The following is a 22022-nucleotide window of genomic DNA, read 5'->3' as shown; positions in this document are numbered from 1 at the left end:
TACTGGAGCCCAGATGCTCTGCCTCAACGTGAGTGGTCATGTCAGCGGGGCCGTCCCTCATCGTGCAGGCTGGAGTCCCAGTGATCCCGTTGACATTGACTGGGCGACTTTTAAGGCCGTTACCTTCCACCGCCCAGAGATGATCACCTCATCATCGCTTCCGAGCTGACAGCTGATTAGCAACAAATTACTGACAGGAGAAGGCTTTGACACGGGGAGCAGGGGTGGGGGGGGGGGGGTGGGGGAGGCTTGGGGGGGGGGGGGGTGGAGCAGGGGCGTGGGGGGGGGAGGGGAGACGGAGACAGGGAGTCAGGAGCTCTCTTAACACACACATATGCAACCCCCCCTCACACTCACGCAACTCCCCCCCTCACACACACACACACGCACCCTTGGTGCAGAGTAATAGCCATGTCCATGATGTGCAAAGCTCATGATAATGTAATAAGCGTAGAGGCGCCGAGATGGGCTGTCTGGTGGGGAGGAAGAGAACAGCTGCTGCTGGTTGGGAGGAACGGGCACACTTCCTTCCCACTGTCGTTTTCTTTGACCTGATTGGATTATTCCAGCAAGAGCCACCAAACTAGAGGTTGGATGTGTTGCAACGAGGTCGCCAAAATTGATTCAGTTCAGCACATTGCACACATGAACTGGTAGATTCAAATACAGCTCAAGGGACTACTTAAACAAAGTAACATAAACAATGTGATGACTCTGTTTAACACACAAGGTAGCATACTGGTATATATTACATATACATCTTTGTCGCTTTTCAAACCATCAGATAAAGGCAACACCCTAAATGTGTATATAAATATATGTACATCTCATACCAGAGATGATTTCATACATTCCTCTGCTTTCCTCATCGTAGCCTGAGACAGGCCTCACCAGACTGTACTACACAGTACATGACATCACTTCCTACTGGATAGAGATCCACTTCCTCCCCCCTCTGTGTGCAGATGCTGTAAGGCCTCGTCCTTCCCCTCCAGGACAAAACAAGATGGTGGCAGATGATGGAGGAGATGCTCCATTTTTAATGCTTGAGGGGTAATTTCTACCCCTTTTAATTACACCTTGGCCCCCTTCCCTGAGGAGAAGGGAGAGTGGAATGTTTTTGAGCCCCACTGTTGGAGTAGTGACCAGTTGTTCTAAGTGACCAGTTGGTTTAAGTGACCAGGCCATCACAGGTACTGCTGCACCACCCTCCTCAGGAGGGGAATATGGAGTATGTATGGAATATAATATCAGTCTCATTGTTCTCCTCCAGGGTCCCACTACCTCCCGCTCCCTCAGATCCTCTTCCTCCATACACCTGTCTGTCCCCTCTGCCCATCTCACCACCATGGGGAGTAGAGCATTCAGCCGCTCTGCTCCCCGTCTGTGGAACTCACTACCACCCCAACACATAAATATTGATTAATTCCCCCATTTAAATCACAACTCAAAACACATCTCTTTACTACTGCTTATTCCACGTAATGTCATTTGCACTGCTTCCTTCTGTTGTTTTAATGTTGTTGAACTTTTCTGCTGTTTTTTATATACCTCTGTACGGTGTCCTTGAATGCCGAGAAAGGCGCCTTGGAAAATAAAATGTATTATTATTATTATTGTAGGAAATGTTTGTTTCGAATGCCTGGTAAAGATGGGTCTCTGCAGAAAGGCTTTCATGGGTGCTGGTGAGGTGGAGGCTGTAGTGTGAGGGGGTGTGGCTTGAAAGGAAGTGGTCTGAACATTAAAGTAATTCAGCTTTTTAAGCCAATGTTAAGAAAATATACTAAATATGAATGAACGTGAAACACACATGCTCATACCGTAAACTACCCACACTATACAACACACACACACACACACACACACACACTTTGTGGAGCCCTCCCCGCTGGAGATGAGTGCTGTGGGCACTCTGTCCAGACTGACGTGTCAGACACCTAGATTAACTGCCTCAACTTCCTTTTATCCCCTCTTCCAGAGCAACGCTCATTTACATAAACAGATAATCCCTGATAAAGAATTTCCATTAGACAAAGGTGAAATGGATCAATTTTCTCTGCCAAAATAAATCTTACATTTTACACCGACAGGGTCATTACACAAGCCACATTTCAGAAATAATGTATTTAAAAATCAGCCGATAGCCACCATTTCCTGCTTTCCAATTACCTTTAAGAAAAGCTTATTCTGTGGACAATAAAGCACATTATGGCACAATATGATACAGTCCATAAAGATCACAGTGTTTGATGAGAGGTTAGCGAAAGCTCAGCATATTTAGGGGGAATGTCACAACCTCGTGGTTATCGCTGACACCTCTCTGTGCTCAACATGCAAATGTCCTATTACGCCCAGTCCACATAGATTAAGAGGCCTGTACGAAAATAAACAGGTTTTTCCTTTTCTTTTTTTCCTTTCTCTCCCTCCCTCTCTCTCTCTCTCTCCATCCTCCTAGAGGACCTGATGAGGAGGCCGAGGGATTGACAGGACTGCGAGGTGATGCCACCAGTACAGGAAGGGAGAGAGAGGGATGAAAATCTCATTAGTTCTCTTCCACCCCAATTCATGGCTCTGCCTTTGACCTTGAGATACCTACACCCCTCTATCACCCCACCCCCCCCTCCCCACACACACACACCCCTCCTACACCCCTCTATCACCCCACACACACACACGCACACACACACCCCTCCCTCCTCTACCCCTTCTCCTCTCTTCCAGGTGGATCTCGTTGGCAGTGGGCTGCTCTGGCTGCTAGTGGCCGGGTCGCTGGGTGAGGGGTGGTGTGTGCCTCGGCGCTGAGTTAGAGCCCGTCCCTGAGACACACAGCACCGGCCACTCCTGAGGCCAAGGTTCAGGGCTGCCCCTCCCCCATCTCTCTCTCCCCCACATCTTTCTCCCTAACCTTGTCTCTCTCTCTGTGTATCCCTGTCTCTCTCTCCCCCCTCTCCCTCTCTCTACCTCTACATCTCCCTCAGATGAAGAGGAGCCCCCTCCTGTGTGATCGGGCTGATGGGTAGAAGAGAAAGGGGGGGAGAGAGGAGGGGGCCTCCTCTGTTTTGAGTGCTTGGCTGGCTGGAAACCAGTAGCTCCCGGCCAATCTCTTTCAATCATCTTTTTCAACATGAAGACTCATCACGACCTGCGAGGTATTAATTTTGTAGCAAGTGAGCTGTAATTTTCCCTGGCATGTGCAGTAGACAAGGGGCAACACACAGAGCTCTGGTGAAAACAAAGAAATCAGCAATGCTCCCCTCTTCTCCCTCCAACAGGAAAGATTAAACCTTTTATCTTGATGGCATAGGGCAGCATTCTTCTTCATGCTGGATCGCGATGATGATGATGATGATGATAATGATTTTCAAAACAAAATTCCACCATTTAGCTTGAACGCTTTTAACGTGATGGCAGGAAATCCTGTGAGCAGATCTGTTGTCATTTGATTTTGGTATATTAATATGAAATTGAATTCCTCACACACCAGTATTGAAACTCTGATCTATTGTGTACTAAAGTTAGTGTTTTAAACACACAAAGAGCTTCCATCGATCTATCCCTGCCCTGTCAGTTTCATGATCATTAAATGGATTACTATTCTTTTGCGACTCATTTTTGACTAAAACACAGACAAAAGGAGGATGTCAAGTCTGTTGTTGGCGTCTCCCAGCCTCCGTCCTGAGATGCCTGCCAGTCGCCATGGAGACCCATAGCGCCACCTTCTGGCACGCACGTGGTCTTATAATACACACTGCAATACGCACACTGCAGTAGACACTGCACACACTGCAGTAGACACACTGCAATAGACACAGTGCAATATATACACTGCAGTATACACACTGCAATAGACATACTGCAATAGACACACTGCAGTAGACACACTGCAGTAGACACACTGCAGTAGACACACTGCAATATACACACTGCAGTAGACACACAGCAATATACACACTGTAATACTACTAGGCTGTTGAATGTTGGCTGGTCTTTTATTTCTTGCTCTTGTGTTTGTCATGCAATTATTGTTTTGAAATGCCTATTTAATCCAAGCAAGGGAAATGCTCTGTATACTATATTGAATGTATAGTTACAGTTGAGCTGTGTAAAATCTAAAATATGAACTACTGTAGTGACAAATGGCTGGATCTGTGTCTGCTCTGGAGGACATAGCCAGGGTAGAGGCAGAGTGACACCTACAGCACGCTAGGCTAACTACAAGCTGACCAGGATGAAACCTACAGCCCGCTAGGCTAACTACAAGCTGACCAGGATGAAACCTACAGCACGCTAGGCTAACTACAAGCTGACCAGGATGAAACCTACAGCACGCTAGGCTAACTACAAGCTGACCAGGATGAAACCTACAGCAGCGAGAAGAATTCTGGATCAGGATTCTCCTTGGGTTCAGAAATAAGGTTGGACATTTCCCTCACCTACCACACACCTACCAGAAATGCCAACACTTGACACCCAATTTAATAGATTAGACATTTAAAAACCTGGATAATTGGGATTTGCTGGACGTATAGAGATTTATGATTACTTATTGTCTTAGGTTCACTAATATGTGTTATTAAGAGAAAGACACATGTTCAATTTGTGTTCTGAAAGAGAACTGCTATCTGTCATAGCTCACAGCACAGTTCTCAGTTGCTTATGTTTTTACATCGTGCTAGTCCTGTTGTTGTTTGAGAATGTGATGGATCAGTTCTGTTGTTGTTTGAGAAGGTGGTGGAGGTGATGTATGAAGACTCTTGTAAAAACATGTGGCAGTAAGCTGTTCAGTTTTTCTCTCGTCCAATGACATCCTTTTCTTTATATCCATGAAATCATGAAATCTTTGTCACAGTCTATTATAGTTGTTGAAGTGGAAGGTGACAAGTTAAATCCCCAATAAATATTTTTACGTATGAGAATCTGCGATTACCCCATTATCTTACTAAATCTCATGGGAAAGCCCCAGAAAATCAATCTACTTTCCATGTAACGTGAAAAAAGAGGATAACTGCAAAAGAGCAATATGCATATATAATCTACAATCAATTTAATAATAAAGTGCTTATTTTTTGCGTAGTTGCAAAAATAAGTACCCTTCGCACATAACTCCTGTTTCCCAAAAGCTTAGAATGTCTGCTACTTCAGTGACATGGAGGCTTATGACTTCATCCACAAATGAGGATTAAGTGGAAGTGCAGCCTTTTAGGAAGTGACACACGCCAAACCATTGTTGATATTAGACATTAATCGTGTTCCCAATGACAGCTAAATGCCGTAAAACAATCACCCTACCATCCTAATCTCTTGCTTATTGTGAAAATTGTTTTCTCTTTTCTTTATTAGATCCCAAGGGCATTATAAGACTGCGAGCCAGATGTACATCTTATTGAAAAGATAAGAAAAAAAGTAAAAGGAAGCTTCAAGATTAAGATTTAATTCCTTTCAATATTGTTGCAAGGATGAAACTTTTTGCAAAGTGCAAAGAGACTAAGGAAGGGCTTTTCATTGCTCTGAAAAGATTAGTAGCCCAGATGTAATATGAATTTGACAGTTTAACAAAAGCAGACTTGGTGGTAAAATATTTGGTAATGCAATTTTTGTTTTTTGAGGGCTTTTGAAGCGGGTCTTGTGTCTATCTGGCCCTTGTTATGAAACAACATACTTTTGCATTTCAAATCAGTATGGGCTGCATTGTAAACAATTTGTTTACACAAATGTTATTGTGTAATATGCCAAAAGATAAAGGTTTCTCTGGCATACAATGGTGGCAGCTAAAACATGTCTTAACTGATTTGTAATGCAATATTAATATATCAGTATTTAATGTTTCAAAGACAGGATTTAAAGGTAAAACCTAGTCTCAAGTGAATGTGTATCCTGGCAACAGTACATTCAGAATGTGTATTTATTTCTTCTTCAAACTAAACGGTTGTTTTCTTGCTTTATTCTTTTCAGGAACATGGTGTTTTCATGCTGTTCTCTGAAACCGTGGCCTTCTCACTCCAAGCCCAGCGTTGTGAGGAGAAAAAAGACTTGCCATTTTGTGTCAAGGCCAGCAGCACGGGATGGTGTAAGAGTGCAAGACCTACTGTTGTGAAGAGAGAGGGAGAGAGAGAGAGGCCACATCACACATCCACAGAGCTGCATCCCAAGTGTCACCGTCCCAAAAATAGAGCTGGCGACCAAACTGCAGCACCAAACAAACAACAGCTCTCAGATCCAGTAAACATCGGCCAGCGCTGAGACACAACACACTGTGAAGGCTCCCTCTGTCTTCCGATCGCGTTAATCAGGGCCAAGGAGATGGCGATGGGAAGGGACACCCATCCTATTGGAGCAAAGTGAGGCCTAGTCGCCCCCACCCCAGACGGCTCCCTCTGTGTAGACACCAGGGACAGAGTCGTGTCTGCAGCAGATGTCTTGTGGCGCCGTCTATAAATAAAGTGGATGAGACCGGCTGAGGGCTGATGCCACTGCCATGAGGTCACTGGCCAGGCGGACCTGATAGGAACCAGGACTGTCACTCCTGTTGAGGCTCTGGCCACAGTGGTGGACTGTGAGGAGAAGAATATTGTGTTGCCAGGTTTGGGGTTTGAATGTGCAGAATGAAAGTGGTCTTGACAATACGACTATTTCCACTATTGAAATTTCCTCTAGCTCAACAGCTCAACAAAACATGTGAGACATTTGTCTCAAAAGAATTATCTTCTGTGACACAATAGCATATCGGAAGCTGTTAGTCTGTTTCCATCTTTATTGCACCTGTTTTCAGTACAAAACAATGAGGAGCAATATAGTATACACATTTCAAACTCATTTTTGCAGATTGACTATATATAAACAATATATTATGTTCCATATTATGCGTATTAGTCTTTCAGTAAGAAAGACTCCCCTCTGCTTTTCGTTTGTGCCAAGTTTGCAGTAAGTAGAAAGAGTTTAATTTCATGTTTCATTACACGTTGCGTACGTGCACAATTACAGGGAAGGTGGAGCACACCTCTCCACGTTCACTCTGACAGGAAAATGGAGGACAAAAGGCACAGACGAGGCTCTGGAAAAGGCGCACACCACAGATTGTCACAGTGAATCAGTCTGGAGTCAGAAAGAAGGTTGCAGGCCGAGGAGCAGTCAGGACGTCTGGAGGAGAAACAGTGTAGAGAGAACTTACACCGGCGCTGACATCTAACCCTCTTCAGCTGGTACCAGAGGTGGAAACACTACCTCCTGGGACCAAGAGCTCTAAGAGTTTCCTTCGTTGAATGGTTTGAACCAGTTGAATGGTATAATGAGACCCAGTAGTACCCAGATAGTTACTACACAAGAGCTACATTTAGAAAACATGGTTGCCAAAGAATATATTCCAGTCTTACTCATCTGTTCCAGGACTATTTTAGATACATGCTGAGTATTTCTAGGAAAAAAGTGTCTTGACGTTCTAGCACTTGCCCTTGCGTGTGGTATTATCTTGGCAGACCGTTTGACAGTTTGTTGAAGTGGATGTGCTGAGAGGTGTATTAGAGGTGCTAATGAAGAACACACTCCCACTTGAGAATGAAGCAGTTAACTAATCCTGTCTGGGGTGTAAAAAGAGGAGGGAGGAGGACAGGAAGTGTGATTTCCCTCCTGAGGGGCACTCGAACATCTCGCTACTGAAATGTCTGACGAGGAAAATGCCTCGTGAGCGCGTTGCGACAGTAGAGACCAGAAATCACCGGTTCAAGCTGTCAGAGTCAGATGGGATGTCTCTAGGAAGGACGTGGTCTTGTGTGTCTCAGTCATCTCTGAGCATGTGCAGTCATAGGGTTTACAAATTATAGGTGAGTCGGGTAGATGGTACATATGCAATCAACAACCATGAAATTTGCTTATAGGCTACAACATGTTTATAGGAGATACAACTGCTATGTAGTAATTTTTATATCTTCCCCATATTCGCAAACAGAAAGGCTACTTATCTGTGGAAATTTATAAAGTCAATGTCAGGCAGGAGTGTCTGTGTGTATCTCGAGAACAGGGCGCTATATGAAGTTTAGAAGTGGAGGTGTTTGCGGGGTGGTGTGTGAGGGGTTAAGTATCAAGTAAATCCTTTAAAAAGAAGACATTTCGAACTTTAAAATTACTTTACATTTAAATATCGCAGACAATGGAAAAAGTGAGAATGAGTTTAATACGCGAAAATCTAAAAGTAATTAAGCGAACATCACTGTCTTGCTTCAGACTTGCACAGATTTTTTGCTGAATACAATTACTCAGGCGTTCTAGTTACTTCGCATGCTGAAAGGGGTCCTTAATGACGTCGCAGCCATTGACGATTTGGAAAAGGAAACTTGAAACCACTCATTTTGCACGCCAAATAAATGGTTACAGCTACATAAAACGCGGTTGTATATGAATATATATTTGTCCTGTTGTATAATATACATATTTAAATGTATAATACGTCGTACAAGAACACTAATGGGTCCAACTATGCATACACAAAACTGAAAGGTACGTCTCTCGCTACATTAGCCTTTAGCTGGCTCTATAGTTAGCCTAGCTGCTGTAGCAAGCTACCGTAGCCAATAGAAACCGCAACAACAACATACCTAGTCACTAGCAACTAATGTTGTTTGAGCAGTTCGACGTAGCTAGCTTCGAAGTTAGCACGGCTAGTAGAAGCTAGCGGCTTCTTACTAGCCTAGATAACTTCATGTTATCCCATTGTTAGCTGGCTAACCGTTAGCTAGTGCTAAACGATAGCATGTTTCAATTCAATTCATCCCAACAAAAACGAACGTTAATCGTTATGTCTGTTCTTTGTTCGTTTACCATTGTCAACGTTTAACTTAACCTAGTTCCCGTTCATGACATTGGCAAGTTGTTGGCTAGCAGGGGACGCTAGTCCTTGTCAATTTAATTATTTCGTAGTTATTTTAATTGTGGTTTATGTTCTTCCAATTAAAGTGCATGCTAAGGAGAAAACAACGGATCCAACCATGTCACAAAAACTAATGAAGAGCGCGCACTACATCGAACTGGGCAGTTACCAGTACTGGCCGGTGCTGGTCCCCAGAGGTATTAGGCTTTACACGTATGAGCAGATCCCGGTGTTCCTGAGAGACAACCCGTACATCACGGACGGATACAGAGCTTATTTACCTTCAAGACTATGCATCAAAAGGTGAGTGAGTACGTCTAACTTCAATCTCAGCTTCTTAAAACAACTCATAGGCCTGTATGTACTCAACACCCCTCAATATATCTTCATTCTGGAAACATGCTTATAATAGACATGAATTATGAGACATTCAAGCTCAACACATTTGAGTAAAATAGTTTTAGAGTTCATTTTTGTACTTGGAACATAGAAGTGTTACATATAAATGTATGTCTCCCTACACATAGTATAATAATAGTAATACACAGACTTTAACAGAGCCCTGCTTGCTCCTGGTTCCATGATGGGTAATATGACTGTTGCCCTGCAGCATCTTCATCCTGTCCAATGAGACAGTGAACATCTGGAGCCACGTGCTGGGCTTCCTGCTGTTCTTCTCCCTGGGCGTGTACGACATGGCCGCAGTGCTGCCCTCCTCCGGCGCCTCCCGCGAGGACTACGTCATCTACTCCATCGGCCTGTTCTGCTTCCAGGTGGGGGCTCTCTTCAACCACACACCTGTTACCATAGTAGCCATAGTCTGCTACCACACACTTGTTACCATGGTAGCAATACAACCTACTACCACAAACCTGTTACCACAGGAGCCATTGAGTCTACTACCACACACCTGTTACCATGGTAACAGTAGAGTCTAATACGACACACCTGGAGCCGAGTGCACCAGCTGGGCGTAAAAAAGTTGGTCTTAACTCCTACGTCGGTCTTAGCTACGTCCGACTTTGTGATTTGAATTTACACCGAGTGCACCAAGCTTGACAGGCCACGGTCGTAGCTACGCCTGGTTTTAAGATGCGCGTCCTTGTGAAAATGCGAAAGCGTCGATCGTTGCCAAGCAACACATTTAAGAGCCACTTAGCTAGCCTATCTCCCTTCAAAACAAGCCATGATTTAAAAAAGAAAAGGAAAATACATTTTACTGATAGAGAAATTAGAAAACCTCTAGAGTTGTTTACTCAGAATAGAAGCGTGCTCACGGGGAAATTTAATAATATCAACACAAACAAACAGAAACAATCAGTTTGGAAATAGATCACCAATAAAATTAACAGTGGATTTGTGCGATCAGAGACAACTTTTTCTCGCCTTAATGCCCTTTCCATATGTTGCCTATAAACAAGACGCGCTGCATGTGCGATCAAACTGTTGTACATTATAATTACCATGGATATTAGTCCGATTTTCCAACTTACGCCTGCTCCCCACTAGGCGTAAAATGTACACCCAGGTGCAGCACATAAAGGGCTTCAGTCTAACTGGTGCACTAGTCATAACTTTGTTAGTCGTAACTTTCAGTTCTACGTCGGACGTAGCGTTACACCCAGGCGTACGCCCAGCTGGGGCACTCGCCTCCCGTTGTTTATCCAGGTGTGTTACTGTGAGGTGTGTGTTTGTGCTGTTCATCCAGGTGTGAGTTTTGTGTGTCCAGGTTTGTTATTGTGAGGGGTTCATCCAGGTGTGGGTTCTGTTTGTCCAGGTGTGTTATTGTGAGGTGTGTGTCCAGGTGTGTTATTGTGAGGTGTGTGTCCAGGTGTGTTATTGTGAGGTGTGTGTTCTGTGTGTCCAGGTGTGCATGCTATGCTCGGTGGGGTACCACCTGTTCTGCTGCCACCGCTCTGAGAAGACGAGCCGGCGCTGGATGGCGCTGGACTACGCGGGCATCTCCATCGGGATCCTGGGGTGCTACGTGCCTGGAGTCTTCTACTCCTTCTACTGCAACAATGTAGGTCCACTTCCTGCAGCCCCCTCAGCTCAGGCCTATTACAGCCTGCTAACCCAGCAGGACAGGACAGCCAGCTTAGAGACCAGAGACAACCCTGTCTAGATGGTGTGCTTCCCTTAGAGGCATTTCCTTTGGAATAGTTGTCTTTTAGATGAAAACAAGATTATTCTATGTCAATTTTTTCTCTGACTTTGACCCTTTTGTTAATAAGATGTTTTCTTAGAACAGTCTGTTATTACATTAGGGAGAATTTAGGAAAATGTGATATTGTTTGCATACTGACAATGTGGGCACTTGATAGACTTGGGTCACATAAAGTGATGTTACCCTGCAGCACATTGGACTTAGTTTGATCACACATTCCCCAGAGACTTGAATGTACTCAGCTACTACAGTTTGACATGGTCGCCTTCTGAAGTAGATAATTGAAAAAAGCAGGAGTAAAGCCCATAGTTTGGTGTGCTTGATGAGCTGATTGTTCCCAGCACAGAAGCATGGTGACATCTCAGTGCTGGAACAAGCGCCTCAGGCGTGGGTGAAGTCGTCGCCGTCTCCCACCTGTTCTTGCGGGTGTGACTCTTCTCAGAGTTCTGGCCTCGGCTCCGGCTCGTGGTCCCCCCCCCCCCCCCCCCCCCCCCCCGCATATTGGAAGTGCCGAGCTATTGTGCCCCCAGAACGCAGCTGAAATCTGCTCCAGTCCAAACCAGATGGCTGCGTTCATGAAACAGTCCGTCACTCCTATTCCCCACCATATGACATTCACACTTAGGGGAGCCATCTCCAAATCCCCTCCTCTCTGCCAAGACCGGGGCTCCGCTTATGGACGTTGTCTCCCATCAGCCAACTCCCGAAAGAAAACAGCAGTTATATTTAGTCAAACTCTAACGATACAGTGCAGTTGGAATTTTATGGATGGGTTTGTGTTGGAAAATCAAATTTGGCAAAATGCATGGTATCCAGATCTATGCCTGTAAGTGGGAATAGGTTTCGATCTTGGCATTTCAGATTGGGCATTTTACAGCATGCAAATTTATTCACTGTGAAATTCGTCAGGACTTGTCTTGTGAGGGTGTGTTTGAATGCCAGCCAAGGCTTCATGTCCGTTAAATTGCAAAACCTTCACTTGCATTTAAATTAAGGTGTGGGTTTCATTCCTCAAACATTCAACAGTTACATTTATGAACAAACTATAGTGCTGAATCCCATGTCCAGGACCCCAGCATGTTAACCAGCCTCATGTTACATAGCAAACTATATTGTCCATCCCTATAGATTATACCAATCTGTATTAGTATTTCTGCCATGCCTGCTTGTTGACCTGTGGTTGTGTTCCTCAGTACTGGCGGCAGGTGTATCTGGTGACTGTGCTGGCGATGATCCTGGCTGTGTTCCTGGCTCAGATCCACCCCCACTACCTCAGCCACCAGCGGCTGCGCTCGCTCACCTTCTGCTGTGTGGCTGGCTGTGGCCTGGTCCCCACTGCCCACTGGGTGCTGCTCAGTGGAGGCTTCTCCTCTGACATCGTGCAGGTCAGTTCCCCAGCAGGAACCAACCACTGGAACACGATTGGGTTGGTTTAAGAAAGGTGCACATTCACATGAGCACTTTGAGTCCATCATGTTAATGTGTCTGAAGAGACTCTTCCAGTCTCTGATTATCTGCTGCATTTATGCAGTTTTTGTATGTTGTTTTGTATCACATATCACCTGACTACAAAACACAGTTCCTTCCAGTTAGTGTTTCTGGTCGGTTGACGACCATCCTGCCCCCAGGTGTTCCTCCCCCGGGTCCTGGGCATGTACGGCATGGCAGCGCTGGCATTCCTCTTCTATGTTTCTAAAGTCCCTGAACGCTACTTCCCAGGTAAGGCACCAATTCCTGTTGCACTTGTTGACATTTAACATATGCTAGTGGTGATGGTAATGGTGGGGGTAATGGTGGGGTAATGGTGTGGTATCTGCCATCTCCAGGCCAGCTGAACTACGTGGGCTCCAGCCACCAGCTGTGGCACGTCCTGGTGGTGCTGATGTTCTACTGGTGGCACCAGTCTGCCGAGTACATCATGACCTACCGCCACAGCCACCCCTGCCCTGACTACCCACAACACACTTAGGACATGCAACACGCTTAGGAGCCAACAAGCCAAGGAGCCGGCAGCATCAGGGCTCCAGGTGGGGCCGTGAAAGTGCAACAGGCCTCAGGCCTTTGTGTGGCCTCACAGCTGAGGCAACAGGCCTCAGGCCTTTGTGTGGCCTCAGCTGAGGCAACAGGCCTCAGGCCTTTGTGTGGCCTCAGCTGAGGCAACAGGCCTCAGGCCTTTGTGTGGCCTCACAGCTGAGGCAACAGGCCTCAGGCCTTTGTGTGGCCTGAGCTGAGGCAACAGGCCTCAGGTCTGTGTGTGGCCTCACAGCTGAGGTCACTGTTGGGTTCAACTGGACGTCCTTTCGCCATCCTCCTAAATGAGCAAAATCATGCCAATGTTACCTTTCAAAACACAAGACTTTATTATTAAGGATTTTACTCAATTTGAGTAAATATTTGTAGCAGTAACAGACCGAAGGAGGCTTGGTTTTCTTGACCGACAAAAGCTTTGAAATCCTGAGCTATTCTCCCTTCGTGCTGATCACACAAGGTAGCACATTAATATTTAAAATATTTTTCCATATAACTGATGGCGGATGCTATACCACTGACAAGGTACTTGAAACATAAAGGAGCTACATATTTATTCCCCTTTATTTGATTTACACACGCAAATGAACTGGGCGAATCTAAACTTCAGTGATGAGCAAAATTCATTGCATTGAGTCTGTAATAAGTGTTGACACATTTAGTCAATTATTTATTTTATTGGGGGTGTCCCAGACAGCATATAAACAACTGGGTTCCTCACAGCTACTAGAACGTTCTTCAACACAGTGGTCTAGTTGACCTCTGCAGCCCCTCCGACGGACGCTCTCTACACTGTCATCCTCTCATCAGAGGGGATTTAGCTGGATAACTGTATTACTTGTACATTTGTTAACGTAAAGCTGTGAGACTGCCGAATTTAGTTTTACCGTAGCAAAATCTGTTGTCTGCCTTCCCCATGAGAAGCATAGATGATTAAGACTTTCATTAACATCAGTTGAACATTGACAAAGGCTATTCATGATGTACTTCTTTAACCTATGAGGGGCTTGTGCAATGACAATGTTACTTGTTTAATTTGTATTCTTAAGTATTTAAACTTGAGAGATTTTGAATGAACAAAAATTTTACTTGGTATTATGTCTGATTCTCATTTGCTGTATTGTTAAATATTTATGCATAAGTCGGTTTCAAAGTAGTTTTGTGTAAGCACATATCCTCACCACAGTCTCTGCTGTCAACCTCCCCACACCTGGAGACAGTAGCCCTATCCTTATCATGGGGATTAGGGTTGTGTAAGCACATATCCTTATCATGGGGATTAAATGAAGAGGCCTCGGGTCCTTTAGTGCTAAAACTCTTTTCTGTATGTTTACATTTATTTTTCAAGTATCTCTTGGGTTTAAAATGAATAGTACATAAACAGCTTTCTCAAAATCATTGCTATGGGTTACGACATTAATCAAAAGTTTATTGCAGTAGACAGCAGTTGGTGTGATGAGTATGTAAGTATGATTTAACATTTTTAAGGATAAAAACTAATTCAATTATATCAATTACAAAGCAGTAACCTGTATATTAATATGATGGATAGAATACTTCGAAGGCCATCTGTGTAAAAAGAGAAGCATGACATTTACCAAAAAATACTTTAAAAGTCAATTTATTTTAAAACGTGAACAATTTCTTGGCCAATTTAAATTCCTAGTTGTACTGGGTAATATTTTTACTTCTCGTTTCTGCAACATTTGTGGCAGTAGTCATGTAAGACAGTAAAGCTCTACTTTACAAGTCTGCACTAAAAAGATGAACCTTTCAGTTGCTCCTTATTTTGCTCTTCATTTCAAGAGTGGAAGTGCACACAGTCAGGAAGTCTTTCAGATGGATGCGAGTACTTCCATACATTTCATGCAGGAAATATAATTTCTTTCCAAATAAAATTACATTTGAGGTAAAATATAACTTTCAAATAGAACAGTACTTTTACACATAGCTGTAATACTCAGAAGTTTGGAAATGGACACCTAATATTCTAGATTAAAACCATTCTGATTAAAACCAATCTTAAAGAAATTCAACAAACGAATCCCTTGTATTAAATATTTTCTTCTAACTAATCTGAACCACTGACAGAATCTAAAAGTAAAAATATGCATAGAAAAAGGTCTAACTTGAACGTGAAATAGTGATAAAGGCCTACTTCAAAACAATTTTGCTTCCACAAATAGTAATGTTACCTATTGTGTACTAGTTTACGAGGTACTGTGCAGCAAGGCGGGGCCTTGTAAGGCTTTATGGTGCTGAATTAATCTTACTGTTGGATGAAGAAGCAGCCCACTACTGTATATAACCCTAACCCCTCCAGCTTCTCATTTCATTTTTTTGCAGCAACTCAAGCAGTTGGACACTGAGGAAGCTTGTGACAGTATGATCGAGTGAAACCGGAGTCCTTTTCACTTGTTCAAATGTATCAATGCGATGCTCAGAACACATATTATATGATGCAGCATTACAGGCTTCTCAGCAAATAGGTATAGGCGGAATACAGAACCTGAAATAAATCGTCTTTGCTCCTCAGGTTTAACTTTGTGTTATTCGGTCGTTGTGCATTAAAAGGTCCCCTGCAAAAATAAGGAGACACTTCAGAGCAGTGGTGTAGAAAGCACAGGCTAAGAAGACCAACTGCCACAACACCACAAAGCTGCCAACTTCTTCATGGCATGGTCCATCCCCCTAACTGCAAAGACTGTTACACAGCAATGTGCTGGAGTCAGCATTTCTGGAAGACCACAGGTTCAGGGTTTGGAAGGGAACGGCGCAGCTCCAAAGGGGTCCAGCTCTCCCTGCTGGGGTGGCTGCTGAGCACCGCTGCTGACCTCCGCAAAGGGCACCGCCCCAAAGTCATCCATGATGTTGCTGTCCCCAAGTGCTCCGTGCAGAGAGCAGGTCCGGGGTCTGGCGCTGGCTGAGCCCAGGTCCCCCTTTCCATCGGCCAGGCTTTGGTACTGGCCGTGCCGACCACCATCCTGGGGATGAAAGGGCTTGGCTCCGAAAGGGTCCAAGATGGCATCCTCCGCCGGCAAGGAGGCCCCATTGTCTTTCCCGTCACTAATCGTCACACCAACACTAATGTTTTCTTTTGAGTCAGAGGTGCTAAGAAACTCATTGCTGCTCTGAGAGTCCCTCCTGCCGACCTTCTTGTGCCTACGGACTTTCTCTGGGGTGCGGAAATTGGGCTTGTTGCTCTTGCGCCCCCCAGTGGGAGTACCATGGTGCCGCTTGCTGTTGCTTCCGGTGGAAGTGTCCTGCTTGGTTTTCCTCTGGCGTGAGGACAGCTTCTGGAGGCTGCGCTGCTTCATCCTCTGCTGCTGCATGGGACTTGGAGCCTTCTCAAAAGATGGACGGAAGATGTCTTCAGCACTTCTGGATGTCATCGGGGCAGTGGGGCCAGGTTGGAAGGGAGAAAACCCAAACACGTCAATGGCCTCTGGGGAAATGGGTGGTGTTTGGCCCATGGGGACGTCACTGGAACTCTTTCCTGACTTAGAAAGGTTCCTGCTGAATGGTGCTTTTGTGAAGACATCAAACTCGTACATGGCCTGCTGCTCTTGGCTAACCTGCCTGAAAGGTGCCCTGGCAAAAATGTCAGCACTCTCTGAGGTTCCTTTGGGCTGCGCTCCTCCAAGGAAGGGAACAGCGCCAAACACGTCCACGGCACCGCCACCAGGGGGCGCACCCACAGAATCTCTGGGAGACTCCGGAGGGGTGATCAGGGACTCCTGCGGACTGGGACAAATGCCCACAACTGTATCTTTAGTGCCTGGAAGCTTTCTTGCTCGACCCTTGATCCTCCTGGTGTCGTAGTCCGAGTCAGAGCTGTGCTTGTCGTCCTCTTCCTCTGCCTCCTCTTCAGAGTCCATGAGCAGAGGTCTCTGGCCCAGGTTCTCAGGTTCTGTGTCGTCATTGAACTCGCCGTGCTCACTGTTCAGTCCTTCATCCTCCTCTGGTTCATCCTCCTCACTGCTCTTGGGGGAAGGTGGATCGGACTCAAAGTCACTGTCAGACTCCTCCCCTGGCCTGCGGGTGTGCAGGCTGGCAGAGTTGTCTTTCCTCCGCCCTGGTTTGTGCTCCTTGGCTGGTGGTGGCAGGTTCTCCTCGGTGGTTGGAGCAGGAAGGGCCTCAAGGCCGAGACCAGGGAGGCTAAGCTCTACGCTGGTCTGCTCAGTCAGCATCACACTGGATCTTCCTGGAGAAAGGGAAATTAAATGGATAATTGGAAGAAAGAAAATGCTGCAAAATAAGATGCACAAGAAAGTCTAATGGGACATAACCTATGCAAAATAATATCTGAGATCTGAATGTGAGAGCAGCGTTCTCTATCACATTGCCTTCCCAAAAAACTGCATTTATGCATGAACAATATGAAGATGAAATTCAAAATCATAAACCCTACTTTCCAGATTATCAAAAATTCGCCCTAGATCGCTAGAGCTGTACAGATGGACCATAACTTAATACAATAAAGGTTTAAAGACAATACTAAGAGTGGAGAGGGGTAACATCTTAAGACTTGAAACATGATTGTTATGTTGTAAATCAGACAACAATGCTTCTTTAGCTCTTGTAAATTCTCTAATATCACAAGGATGTAGTCGTCTCAATCTGGATTACACCACCACTCCGGTTGGCTTTCCCAACGTGTCCTTCATGACATCTTGGAATTATTTAAGAAAAAACATAAATCCCAAGTTTGGCCTGTGTCAAAGCAGAAGGCACACCAGAGGAATATTACAAAACTCATATGGTCCAAAAGCTGCTCTTTTTTACCATGCCTTTATCATGTGACCCAGCAAAAACAGGCATTGGACGCAGCAGGGGTAAAACACCAAGCCTTTAAAACCTCCAGTTTGATGTAAACCTCCAGTAAGAGGCTGATTCAGACCTCTGAGGGTGACTGTTACTCTCCCATTGATCTTCTAACGGTTTCATTATATTATAACTAGTTGTGTAGTTAAAGATATGCCTTTAAACATTAAATGATAGGGAATTGGGTCTAATAAACTGTATACAATATTGCCTTGCAACATGAAACATGTTGCAACTAAAAAGTAAGCATTTGTCAAATGTGAAACCGTGTATGGAGCAGTATCATAAAAGACCAACTTTAGTCTACGAGCCAGATTTCATTTCCTAGGAGTGAAATAATTATAGTAGAAATATGAGCATAAACTCCCTGCTGTGCAGACAGAGATGGACATCTGTCATATCTGAATCTGTCATATCTGAATCTGTCATATCTGAATCTGTCATATCTGAATCTGTCATATCTGAATCTGTCATATCTGAATCTGTCATATCTGAATCTGTCATATCTGAATCTGTCATATCTGAATCTGTCATATCTGAATCTGTCATATCTGAATCTCAAAACTGAAAGTATTTGACAACAGTTGAGCCAATGTTCTAGATAAATTAACAATCAAGGGGAGGTGAAGGAACTTCAAAAAAACTAAACTCTTTAAAGCACTTGTGACAGGGAGTCAGGTGGCTGAGCGGTGAGGGAGTCGGGCTAGTAATCCGAAGGTTGCCAGTTCGATTCCCGGTCATGCCAACTGACGTTGTGTTCTTGGGCAAGGCACTTCACCCTACTTGCCTCGGGGGACGGTCCCTGTACTTACTGTAAGTCTCTCTGGATAAGAGCGTCTGCTAAATGACTAAATGTAAATGTGAGACACGCAAGTCCTCATGTACCGTATCTGGTCTACTTGATTTCCCTCTGCATCAAAACAATCTGCAGCGCCGCACAATGGAACATCTTTAATCATATAAGAAGATCTAAACCTGGAGAACAAATTTATGTGCTGATGTTCTTATTTGAGGTCAGCGGATTACAGTTACAGCCCTTGTTAAAAGTGGTAATAACATGTAGTACAGAATAAGCTTTTTGGGTGGGAGCCAAGGTGGTCTGTGGCCTAGGCTTCTCTAGGTCTTAGTGCCAGAAGGTTTTTCCCACACTGGACTATCAGGGCAGCGCTGGGGCCACACAGCTGTGCAGTGGATTACCCAGACTCCTCGAGCAGCTGCTGTTAGAGAGTAATGCTGAGGGCAGAACAAACCCAAAGTAGAATCAATTTAGAATGTGAAAAGCCTCCTGATGTACGGGGCCATGTCGTACAAACTCCTGTCTAAGGATGAGGTGAAGCACGTTTCAGCTGTTCAATACAGAATGTTTAGAGTGGAAACATATTCAGTTACACAGTCTAATTAACAGGTCTGAGATTAGGTACAACAAAGATATAGGAGACTATGCATCCCAGTCTTTCCATCTGAAGGAAGACAGAATGATCCTACAAACAGCCATCAGTACTTAGCCAACCTTGAATGATGAGATTAGGACAATAAACAGACACGTTAATGGTCACATTAGTCTGCATCCATGACAAGGTCACATACATTTACAGTGTAGGTTTAAATATGAATGTCTACAAATTAATCTTGAGAATCTGGGTTAACCTACAGTGAGTATTAGAAAAATATTTGGTTTTGGGCACTTAACAAAATTATAATCCAGAAGAATAACTCAATTCTATGTTACATCAACTGAAACAACCAACCTGTTTTGTACCATTAAATAGCAATTAAACTTGTCAAATTTGTACCACGTTAAGTGTTAGTGTGCAAGATCTTTTAACAGGCCTGGACAATAACACCTTACCTCCAGAGTACCCCCTGAAAGCACACACACAGGAAACAGGCAAGTTACTACTTTAGACGCTTCTAATTAGATCGCTCTATGGGTTTATACCAAGTTTTAACCTCCATGCAGTTTTATGTTTTAGTACAGTGGGACAGGCAAGCCATTTGTTGGTTTATCTTCACCTGGTTATCCTTTAATGCAACATATTTCTTTTTAAGGTTGTAACGACTGCATTGTAGTTCTGTGTTAGTACGATGCAGGAGGTTAGTGGAAGCATTGTGGTTGCACTAATTAGACAGCCATGCTAGGAGGAACATCTTGCTCAGGTGGTGTAATGGTGGGCAGACACTATTTGTCCCTAAAGTATTTTATACCGTTACAAGAAAAATGAACAAAAGTTGTATTTCTTTTGAATATGTTTATTTATCGTTAGCAGTCTATAAAGAAACACATTCACACTCACAGTATGATACAGAATCCTGTACAGTGTCTGTTGTAAAACAGGACATGTTATACAACTTATCTAAAAATGGATTTACCACATGAGGTGGAACATTACAGCTGAAAATGTGTTTCCAAACAGAGATTACATTTTTAAACTGATAACTGTACTTTTACAAGAACCGTTTAAATCAACATGTATAGCGAACAGAATGCTCATGTTTTGGGGTTCAGGAACACCTTAAAAAACCCACTAGCTTGGAATTGAAACCAAGCCACAAAACCAAGGATGCAAAATTAAAAATAACAATAAAGTCAAACATTAACATATTAATAATCATTTCTGAACAGTATTTGTGGGGTCTTAACCAACCGCAAATTGCTCATTAATGTATCCTTTTTGTCTGTCACTTTTATCATCAGTGCAGTCAAATGGCTTTATGCGTCCCTTCAAACTTCTTTTGTTTAATAAATACATTATGGCTGTCAATTTAGAATCTTTCCACCACTACACAATTTGAACAAGATGTTTCAGTATGGCTGTTGTCAAAATGAAAACGAGGTATGAAAGGGAATTCATGAATTAAAGGGTCATGGGTTGAGAGATCAAGTGATGAAATGCAGGAACACATTTTGGGGATTCCCCGACGATACCAGTTTTGGAGTAAACTTACCTTTGGTGAAAAATAACTAAATGAATGCAGGCATTAGATTTTTGTAAACAGATTTAAAAACTACTTCTGTGTCTCGATACAAAACCACAAATGACCTGCGAGCTAACATAATCAACGTTACTAACAGATTGAAAGGCAGTAATTACATCGCCTTTCCAGACTATGAACTAAGGGATTTTGTGAGACTGGGAGACTGCAGTTTAAAGTGTTTTTTCTTTAAGTGAATGTCAGTGTCATTAAAGGTGCCATGACACTATGAACATGCCTCCTTCGGAGTGCTGAGAGCGCTGAGACAACACAGCCTTCCCACAAGCTCAAGGCCTCGGCTCCCTTCATCAGGAGTTCTCTAAACTAAATGAAACTTTTTCCTAGCACCTTCATTTTACTAGCACTAACTTTAATCACGGCCAACCTAGGTGTTAGGATATGATGATATATGGACTGGAATGTTCCCTCAAAATAAACACTGCAAAAAAGTATGCTAAAGTAGATGTTTGAAACTGACTGTTGGAATCCCTGAATGTCTTCTTGACAACTGCCACTACAGAGAAAAAAACAAACATTTTAACTCAACAACACTGGCAGAAATAATCATATTGGCTGATCTAGAATCTGTAACCAAATTCCTTCAAGCCATCCAATTGGGATGACACCCATCCTATACAGGGCCGAACCACCCATCCTATACAGGGCCTAACCACCCATCCTATTACAGGGCCTAACCAAAATCCTCCCTTCAAACTGTTTGGCTTTGGTTGTGATCAATTTCATCACAAATCATTAGCAATAAGTAGAAACATATATACTGGATATTTCAATGTAATAATGATGATGTTTTGCATCATTGTGTTGCAGTTATGTAATCTATGCTGCAGATATCGCATATCATAATCATATATATGGACACAGTTGAGCCATTAAATAAATTCTATACATTTCAAAAAGTTTGATCTCGATTGGGTATAAAATGACCAATTCACATTTAAGGAGCACTAAGTACATAGGCACAGAAGCTTATTGCTGCCACGATACATCCAGACATACTGCACTTCCATGGACTGATTCACATGATCTTCCTACTGTAATGTTAGTGAGAGAGGCTGGAGCCTCCTAAGGCAGGACAAAGCAGGCGTGTTGATGAGGCACACAGGAGAGGGTATGAACCCTAACCCGTCCAGCCCAGACTAACAGAAACAT

The 22022-nt window shown here is 43.8% G+C and overlaps 2 protein-coding genes across 3 annotated transcripts in view; one reads left to right on the top strand and one right to left on the bottom strand.

The window, feature by feature from the left end:
• Nucleotides 1–6910: 6910 nt before the first annotated feature.
• Nucleotides 6911–14148, top strand: paqr3a (progestin and adipoQ receptor family member IIIa). Of its 2 annotated transcripts, none has more exons than XM_062452056.1 (7): nt 6911–7817; nt 8947–9163; nt 9471–9633; nt 10728–10883; nt 12221–12412; nt 12656–12746; nt 12854–14148. In XM_062452056.1, the coding sequence occupies exons 2-7, from the start codon at nt 8979–8981 to the stop codon at nt 12994–12996; spliced, it is 930 nt and encodes a 309-aa protein (XP_062308040.1). In that variant the 5' UTR covers nt 6911–7817; nt 8947–8978; the 3' UTR covers nt 12997–14148. The 2 variants fall into 2 exon arrangements, with proteins under 2 accessions (XP_062308040.1, XP_062308039.1); XM_062452055.1 differs by lacking the exon at nt 6911–7817 and adding an exon at nt 8175–8490.
• Nucleotides 14149–14660: 512 nt separating this feature from the next.
• Nucleotides 14661–22022, bottom strand: part of bmp2k (BMP2 inducible kinase) — a 36389-nt gene continuing 29027 nt past the window's right edge. The window contains exon 16 of the mRNA XM_062452057.1: nt 14661–17255. Within this exon, the coding sequence (XP_062308041.1) occupies nt 15809–17255 (1447 nt within the window). The 3' untranslated portion in view covers nt 14661–15808. The remainder of the gene's footprint in view (nt 17256–22022) is intronic.

Source organism: Osmerus eperlanus, chromosome 25 (genome assembly GCF_963692335.1).
Source record: "Osmerus eperlanus chromosome 25, fOsmEpe2.1, whole genome shotgun sequence".
NCBI classification, from domain to species: domain Eukaryota; kingdom Metazoa; phylum Chordata; class Actinopteri; order Osmeriformes; family Osmeridae; genus Osmerus; species Osmerus eperlanus.
Note: the sequence above shows the minus strand (reverse complement) of the source record. Positions and strands in the feature narration are given on the sequence as shown.